The sequence below is a fragment of the Macrobrachium nipponense genome, chromosome 31 (assembly GCF_015104395.2).
Source record: "Macrobrachium nipponense isolate FS-2020 chromosome 31, ASM1510439v2, whole genome shotgun sequence".
NCBI lineage: Eukaryota > Metazoa > Arthropoda > Malacostraca > Decapoda > Palaemonidae > Macrobrachium > Macrobrachium nipponense.
This window is the reverse complement of record NC_061093.1, coordinates 20837992-20847991: the sequence shown is the minus strand read 5'-3', so window position 1 is coordinate 20847991 and position 10000 is coordinate 20837992. Positions and strand designations below refer to the sequence as shown.

The 10000-nt window shown below is 30.7% G+C and overlaps 1 protein-coding gene across 1 annotated transcript in view; it reads right to left on the bottom strand.

Annotated features, from left to right (window-relative positions):
• Positions 1-9727: 9727 nt before the first annotated feature.
• The window catches only part of LOC135206782 (meiosis regulator and mRNA stability factor 1-like), a 239685-nt gene continuing 239412 nt past the window's right edge, over positions 9728-10000 (bottom strand). The window contains exon 25 of the mRNA XM_064238277.1: positions 9728-9939. Coding sequence (XP_064094347.1) covers positions 9781-9939 — 159 coding nt within the window. The 3' untranslated portion in view covers positions 9728-9780. The remainder of the gene's footprint in view (positions 9940-10000) is intronic.

Sequence of the window (10000 nt, the reverse complement as noted above, 5' to 3'; positions counted from 1 at the left end):
TATCATGAATCTGCGGGGAACAGGATATTTCTTATGAAGGTCAGTTAAAGCATTTAGTAACACTCCTTGTTTTAAACATATCTCTTCACGGCTGTAGTTTTTGTCAGATATGAATTTATCAAAAGCCACTATGAAGTCTAGGTTGTTTTTGCGGTCTGGCATTAGGGCAAAGGATAAGCCTAAATTTAAAACTAAATGTTGATTTACAGTAAGGGGGGTGTTGGATAAGTTTAAAACTTTGTCTTGTTGTTCAAGATTATTCCATGCGCTATTATCTATTAGGTTATTTAACTTGCGTAAAAGTCTGTTGGAATGAGTCACGCTATTATATTGGCCAGGCAATGTCGGAACAGAATGAAATCAGATACCTGTATACGTGGTCCGTAGTGAGGAGGCGAAGATTAGATTGAGTTCCTATATCACTCTGCGTAGCACGGAAGATGTCGTTTCTCGTATTGGTGATTCTTTCTTCCAGGAAAATCTTGTGTGATAGAGGGAAGGGGTTTGATTGCAGAGTCCATCTCCCGAATCCGTACATTTTTGGAAGTACTTGTTCTTTGAGGCATTCTTCCTTTTGGAAGAATGCCTCAAAGAACATATATCTTTATTAATGTATTCCTATATATCATATATATATTTATATATCTATATATAAATATAGATAGTATATATATATATCTATATCTATATATAATATATATATATCTATATATATTATATATATCTATATCTTATATATATCGATATCTATATATATATCTATATCTATATATATATCTATATCTATATATATATCTATTCTTATAGATATTCTATATCATATATATATCTATATCTAATATATATATATACTATATATATGTATCCTTATATATATATTATCTTATTCTTTATTATATATAGTTATAAATATATAATATAAAATATATATATATCTATATATAATTATATATATATAGAGGATATATATATATATATATATAATATTATAATATATATATATATAATATGTATAATATATAGATATAATATTAATATATATATATATATATATATATATAATATATATATATTATATTAATATAAATATAATATAAATATATATAATTATATATTATATAATATATCTTATATATATATCTATATATATATCTATATATATCTATATATATATCGTATAATATATATAATATTATATATATTCTATATATATATATAATAGATATTATCTATATATCTATATATATATTATATCTCTATATATCTCGATATATATATATATATATATAGATATACATATACTATATCTATATATATATATATCCATATATATATATAATATATATATATATATATATATATATATATATATATCTATATATATAAAAAAAATCTATATACTATATATAACTATATATATATATATATAATATATATATATATATATATAATATATCTATATATATAATATATATATATCTATATCTATATCTATATATATATCTGTATAATATATATATATATATATATATATATATCTATAATATATATATATCTATATACTTATAATATATATTATATATCTATATATCCTATATATATATCTATATATATATATATATATATATCTATATATATATATATCCATATATATATATATAAACTATATATATATATATATATCTATATATATATCTAGATATATATCTAGACTCTATATAATTCTATATATATCCTATATCTATATCTATATATATATCTATATTTATATCTAATATATATATTCTATATCTATATATATGATCTATATATATATATCTATATAGATTATATATAATATATTAATTATATTAATATATACATATATATACTAATAATATATATATATCAATATATATTCTATCAAACGAGATATCAGTATATATATTATATAGAATATTTATATATACTCATATATATCTATATATAAGATTATATATAGAATATATATAGATATATATATCTATCCTATCTATAGGATATCTATACATATAGATATCTATCTATCTACTCTATCTATCTAATTCATCATATCATCTATCTATCTATCTATTCTATAAATATATATATATATATATATTATATATATACAGTATATTATATAATACATATATATGTACATATATATGTATATATATATATATATATATATATACATATACACATATGTAGTATATATATATATTATATATGATATATATATATATTGATACTTGTGAAATAACCTAATTTATCACCGAAGTATAACACGAAGTATATAAAACGTGATGCTATGTATAAATAAAGGTTTTTTGCCACGAAGGAAAAAATGAAAAAGCGAGATAGCAGAGTCTTTCGGTCTTGATCCGAACCCTTTTACTAGGGCAAACTGATTTTACAGAGAAAAACATAGTCAAAAGAGGCTTAATATCCTAAGTGACACTACAAGATTAGCAATAAGGTCGATTTCACTCTACAGAAACTAGGAAACGCCTGAGGGTAGCCAAACTTTGGAGGGTACACACGGTAAAACAGATTATTCTTCCAGAAAACAGTACATTTTGAAAAAAACAAGGAAGCATATGCAACTTAATATCATGAAATTTACACAAATTTTCCCAAAAAATTATTATTAATGAAAAGATGAAAGAAAATAAATAAATTAATTAATATATATATATATATATATATATATATATATATATATATGTATATATATATATATATATATATATATATATATATATATATATATATATATATATATATATATATATATATATATAATCAAGCAAGAGAGAGAGGGAGTGAGAATATCGAACCAGAAAGAGGGAGAGAGAATATCAAATCAGAGAGAGAGAGAGAGAGAGAGAGAGAGAGAGAAATAACAACTATATACATGTGGGACTAATCTATTAGTAGTTCATTTATTTTAAGGTCCTTTATAAACATCTGACAAATATATGGGTCCAAATGGTACATTCCTGGACTAAGATTTAGGTTGTTTTTATTAGTGATTTGTATAATTGCCGATTCAAGTAAATTTCTTGAAACATAATCATTAGACCTAGCAATTACAGATATCACCCCAATTAATACAATGAGATTTTTCACTCAGATGGATAAACAGTGCATTTGAAGTCTGGCCTGTTCTAACTGAATACATATGCTGCTTGATACGTACATAAATTTTTATTTGACTGACCAACGTTAAACGATGGGCAATCCTTACAAGGAATTTTGTAAATTATGTTGTTATTTGTTACAGGACAATTCTTAATTTGCATATATTTAATGGTATTGTTAAAAGAGAACACTACATTAACATTAAGATATTTAAATATTGATTTTATGGTTTCAAATCCACGAAAGTAGGTCAGCTAAGTTCATTTTTTGGGATTTCTTTTTCATTAATAGCAACACTATAAAACTTTTTGTGAGCTTTTTGATAACATAAATCAATTAAATGAGGTGGGTAGCAGAGATAGTTTCCTATCTTTTTTATGTATTCTATTTCTTGGTCAAGATATTGTGGACTCATGATACGCAAAGCGTGTAGGAGAGAAGAAAAAATTGAACTTTTGATATTAAGATGGTGGCCAGAATAAAAATGTACATATGTTAAATTATTTGTGGGTTTTCTATAAATACTGAATTTGCATAGGGAAGATTCTCAATGCATTAATACATCTAGGAAAGGGATGACATTGTTATTTTCAATGGATGAAAATAATGTCATCCCTTTCCTAGATGTATTAATACATAGAGAATCTTTCCAATGCAAAGTCAGTATTTATAGAAAACCCACAAATAATTTTAAATATGTACATTTTCAATATTAATATTTCAATTTTTTTTTCTATGTTCCTACGTGCTTTGCGTATCACGAGTCCACAATATCTTGACCAAGAAACAGAATACATAAAAAAAGATAGGAAACGATCTCTGTTACCCACCTCACTTAATTGATTTATGTTATCAAAAAGCTCACAAAAAGTTTTAGTGTGTTGCTATTAATGAAAAAGAAATCCCTAAAAATGTACTTAGCTTACCTTACTTTCGTGGATTTGAAACCATAAAATCAATATATAAATCGTTTAATGTTAATGTAGTGTTATCTTATTTCAATACCATTAAAGATATGCTAATTAAGAATAGTCCCGTAACAAATAACAACATTCACAAAATTCGTTGTAAGGATTGCCCATCGTTTTAAGTTCGTCAGTCAAGTAAAAATTTGTGTGTACGTATTAAGCAGCATATGTATTCAGTTAGAACAGCCCAGACTTCAAATGCACTGTTTATCCATCTGAGTGAAAAATCTCACTGTATTAATTGGGGTGATACCTCTATAATTGCTAGATCTAATGATTATGTTTCAAGAAATTTACTGGAATCGGCAATTATACAAATCACTAATAAAAACAACTTAAATCTTAGTCCTGGAATGTACCATTTGGACCCATATATTTGTAAGATGTTTATGAAGGACCTTAAAATAAATGAACTTCTAATAAATTAGTCCCACGTGTATATACTGTAGTTGTTATTTCTCTCTTCTCTCTCTCTCTGGTTCGTTATTCTTTCTCCTGCTCAATATATATATAATTTATTTTTTCTTTCGTCTTTTCATTAATGATAATTTTTGGGGGTAATGTGTAAATTTCATGATATTAAGTTGTATATGCTTCCTTGTTTTTTTTCAAATGTACAGTTTCCTGGAAGAATAACCTGTTTACTGTGTGTGTACCCTCCAAGGTGTGGCTACCCTCCGGCGTTTCCTCGTTTCTGTAGAGTGAAATCGATCTTATTGCTAATCTTGTAGTGTCAGTTTGGATATTAAGCCTTCTTTTGACTATGTTTTCCTCTGTAAAATCAGTTTGCCTTAGTAAAGGGTCAGTACAAGAACGAAAGTACTCGGCTATCTCGCTCCTGAGCCCCTACAATGCTTCAAGTGCCAGAAGTTTGAACATCACAGCAGCCGCTGTACACCAAAGGAGAAGTGTAGGATAGGCAGCAACCCACACCCCACAAAACAGTGCCTGACAGTTACAAGAGGGGAGAGGCAGTGACCAACAAATGCCCCAACTGTTCCCGTCAATCATACCTGGAACGAGCGCTGCAGTGCCAGAATAGAGAAAGTTGCAAGGATGAAGGGCAATCTTCCACCTTCAAGGCCGACTGCAAAGCCGAAAAAGCAAGAGGAAGCATCGAGACAGAAAACACAGCAAGCAACCACAGTAACACCCAGTGCACAGCGATAGCGTCGAGCTCCGAGAAAAAAGGTCGATTACACACCAAACCCCCGGAAAACTGAGTTAACACGAGGGGCGGACTTGCGGTGTGCGGGTCCCTTGGCTGGTGACTTTAGGGGGGCCTCTCATTAATGGGCAAGCGAAAAAGGCCCTTCCAGCTGGGAAGGGGGTTGGGGTTGCTGGCATAGAAATTCAGGATTTATTTTCTAATTGAGCACCAGCTGATTATTTATATATTTTTAAATATATTTTTTTGCCGAGATGCGGGGCCCTCACAGGAGCAGGGCCCTAGGCCATGGCCTGCTCGGTACCCCAATGAATCCGCCATTCGCCATCACCTTCCCTTCCTTTTCAACCAAAACCCGTTCCACCTTCCAAATCGGACCCTCTCCCTTCCCTCACACCCAACTCCTCCTCCTGCCAATGTTCCAGCCAGTGCCAAAACAGGCAGTGACAGTTTCATAACTATCACAGTTGAAGGAATTATTATTCTCTTCAAGAAGCTGACAGGAAAACCTGTCGACAGAAGAACACTGCTAGAATGCATACAACCCCACATCATCTAACACCCTCGGCCCAAAGCAGCTGCAATTCCCTTTGAATAACAGCAGTCTTTCAAATTTTCACAAATCATGTTGGAAATTTTCAATTTCCACCGTGATTAATGTACAAACATTAAGCAACAAAGGTCTTTTAATATCTAAATACATACATAAGTACATATATAATAATAATATATCCAATGTAGCACGAAGGAACACGTGCTTGGGAATATCCTTAAATCCATGGTAGAAAGGCGAGTGAAAAACCGGGAACTTTGAATAAGTACTTTCGTAGTATATCCTACATTTTCGAGTTCACAATGAATATATTAGTTGACAACTTTTTATATAGAGAGAAGGGGGGGGGGGGGGGGGGGGGGGGGGGGGGGTGGGGGGGGGGGGGGTTACAGTTTGTTAATCTGGGTGGAGTGTTCTTTTCTTTCTTTTGCTTAAAGAACACTACCCAGATTAACAAACAGTAACCCCAGCCCCCTTCCTGTTTTTAATATTGTAAACAACAAAACAAAAAAACTTAATATTGAATTATCATCATATGCAGCAAATAATAAAAACCATCCTGACATTTGAAATGCTTTTACCGACGCAAACTTCAATCACTTCACCCTCTCTCTCACCGTGACACGTTATTGGATGGAAGGAATGTTAGTAGCCAATCACACAGCTTGTAGCTAAGATTTGTGTGTGTATGTAACATTTATACTTGTTTTGTAGTTTTAAATATAAACATGCTACCTTGTTTTTTTATTGTCCATGCTATACTGTAATTAGAATTTGTTGCATTTCAATAAGTAGGTATTTTATCTGAATATACAGTACCTGTTCTAGTTTAAGGTATACATGGTACGATAAATTGATAAGACTATCAATATTATTAAGGTAAACAGCAATATATCAAGTCAGTGAATCAGGTAAGATTTTAGCACTTTATTTATTCACTTTTCATTTTTATAAATTGTTTTGGTAAGGCATGAACTTTTTTTCATTTTTGTAAATATTAAGTACTGTATCATGTATATCTAGATTGTGTGCACATGTACGTATTCTTTGTACATGGCTCCGAGCTGAAATATTTGGATAATTAATAGTTCCATCTTACACAGAATTTTGACTTACAAGCCTAGACACTTCCTACTCTTCCAACTTTTCATGCATTTTAATTTCGGCTTCCTCAGATTCGGCTGTTATACTAGCCATGGTAGTTCCTAGAGGCATCCCTTTCTGCAATCCTTTACAGCTTCCTCCATTACTAAGAGAAACAGTCAAGGACTCCACCAGGTTCCTTCATGGATATCAACGTTTACCTTATTATATATGAAGTTGAATTGCCAGGTATAAGCAAATAGGACACTGAAAACTGGTAATGACAATTTTGATTGCATATTCAGTATCTGAAATATTCAGAAAAAAATGCTTTATTATATTTCTTAGGGGAATTTCACAGCATCACTTAACAAAAATTAGAAACAATGGGAGGTCATGAAATGCATATTTGCAGTACATGAACAATGGACACTCATTAGGGGAAAATATGGAGGGGGGGCCTTAAAACTCAGGTAAATTTTGCTCCCATATGGTTAACCTAGTTTCAGACTGATACTTCAGTACTGGATAGTTTAATAATTGGTTAATATTTGGATCCCATCAGCACTGGATAGTTTAATAATTGGTTCAATATTTGGATCACAGTACTGTATTTGAAAATGTCACAGCAATCCCAACCCAATGAATGGAGTCAAGTCAATCCTCTCTTAACTCATGTTCTACAGTAGAGTTGAATATAAAATTTAGACCAAAGGCCAAGCACTGGGACTATGAGGTCATTTAGCTTCGAAATGGTAATTGACAGTGAAAGGTTTGAAAGGGGTAACAGGAGGAAAACCTTGCAGTTGCACTATGAATCAAGTGTTAGGTGAGGGTGGAAAGCAAGCTGAAGAAAAAGTACATGAAAGGAGGTACAGTAAAGGGAATGGAAGTGGTTGCAGCTAAGAGGCCAAAGGTACGCCGTGAAGAACCTTAAGCGATGCCTAGGGTTCTACTGGTGTTTATTCATTAGCATAACACTTTCACTTTCAACTTCCCAAAACCCGGAAAAATACGTACCAAACCAAACAATATAAAGCAGATTTAGGTAAAGACTACTAGTCATGAACAATTTTTCTTCCCCATCCCAAACACTGTTTGAAGTACAACTTCCTCCATTTCTATTGTGCATGCTTCCCAATCATTCATTTTTCTATAATGAGCTGTCAACATTCAACTTCTAAATAGTTCGAATGCACGGTATTGTTGCCACAACTTATAAGGATAACAAAAGTTAACACATCTAGTTGTATGTTACAGAAATACTGGCTATAATAGTTTTCACATTACAAAGCCTCTTTAGCTTTAAAATGTAAATGGTAAACAAAGCAAAAGCAGATATGAAGTGTAATTCAAGTGGTCAAATTATGGTACAAAATATGGGTAGTTATAATTGTACATTCTGGCCAACTGAATTGAAATAAAAAATAATCTGTCCATACTTGGCAAAAAGCAATTTCCATTTCTTCCACAGGAATACATGTGGTCCTAAATGCTCTCAGGCAAGGCTTTAAAATTTCATAAAATGAAAGTTGGGAATGTATACACTATAATTATTGTGGGGTTAGTACTATTTTTTTATTGCATTTTTATGTACTTCCACAGTTTCCCTTCCAAAACTAAAGAAATAAAAGAAAAAGATGTATATATAATCCCAGCATTCTCAAAAGTTCCTGTCAACAATAAAACAGTATGTATTATTCAAGGGGCAAGTCACCTAGGAAAGTAACTATTTTGAATTAAAGATCAGATTTGGCCCCCCTCCCCCCAAAATCTGTACAAATACATAGTACATAATGTTCAATGGCATGCAGGAGTAGTTTTCCAACATCCTACATGGGTGAGCTATTAAATAAAATGAACAAAAATGATCTTTCATTCCATTCTGGATCCATGAAATAAGATTAATGGCAAGTACAAGGCTAGTGATAGGGCCTAAAACTTCTCTTCTGACTTTATTCCAACTCCGAGGGAAAAACAAGATGAATTTTATCCCAATCAATAAGGGTAAGGATCAATAACAGACCAACATACCCAACAATAAAGAATACTGTTATCTCTTGACAAAACTGACAAGTACAACAGGAAATTTCCAGCTTCAATTTATGGCAGAAATTTCACTCAAACTACTGTATAAAAAGTTTTAAACAAAAACTTAATTTAACTTCACAATGAAATAAATGACTGCACAAAACACACCAATTTCTATGTTAAGGTTATCAACAATTTCAACCAGAAATACACAACTATTCATATAAATATGGAAACTTAAAATTTCATCAAACTGTCACTGAATAAATAACCATTACAATGTAATGTTGAATTTAAATAAGTTCATTTGAAAAAGTTTATTTGAAAAAAATTTCAAATTTCCAGCGACACAAAGTTCACAACTTCATGACCACTTCTAAAATAGGTTGTCTTCATAAAAGTTTAATCTGACAATACTGTATAAAAGTCAAAAAGTCAGAATGCTCAATAAGAAAATATCAAATCACCATTTAGTTCTTGAATACAAGGTTTCTGAAAAAATGCCAATTACACAACCTCCCACAATAAAACAAACTTCATACTTTTACAAATAGCCCCTAATGTGCAACATTAATAGAAAATGATTTTGGGACTGTCAAACAATTTAGCCACTCAAGTCAACAAAGACTAGATTTAACAGATCCAAAAACTTACTCAAAAAAAAACTTAATTAACTTAAATTCTTTTATGAAGTGTCAACAAAGATTACAATAAATTTACAATTAGTCATTTAATAGAGACTATATATCAAATAACATTAATACAATTAGTACTGAACATACAAAAAAAACCCATCTTAGTTCCTCCACTATACCTATAAAATTATGAAAATCTTAATTAGAAGCAAACTGAGCAGCAAGGCGCCTCTTTGTTCGCAACTTTGGAGCAGAAGGCGTAGAGCTACTAGATGCTTTGCCTGGATCACTGGTGCAGCTGGACCAAGTGTCATCATCATCTCCACACAAAGGGTTAGTCACACCCTGAAAAAGTATCTACATTCATCTCCTAATTAAAATTGTAGAAGCTTTGTTTACACTAAGCAGAACATTCAAA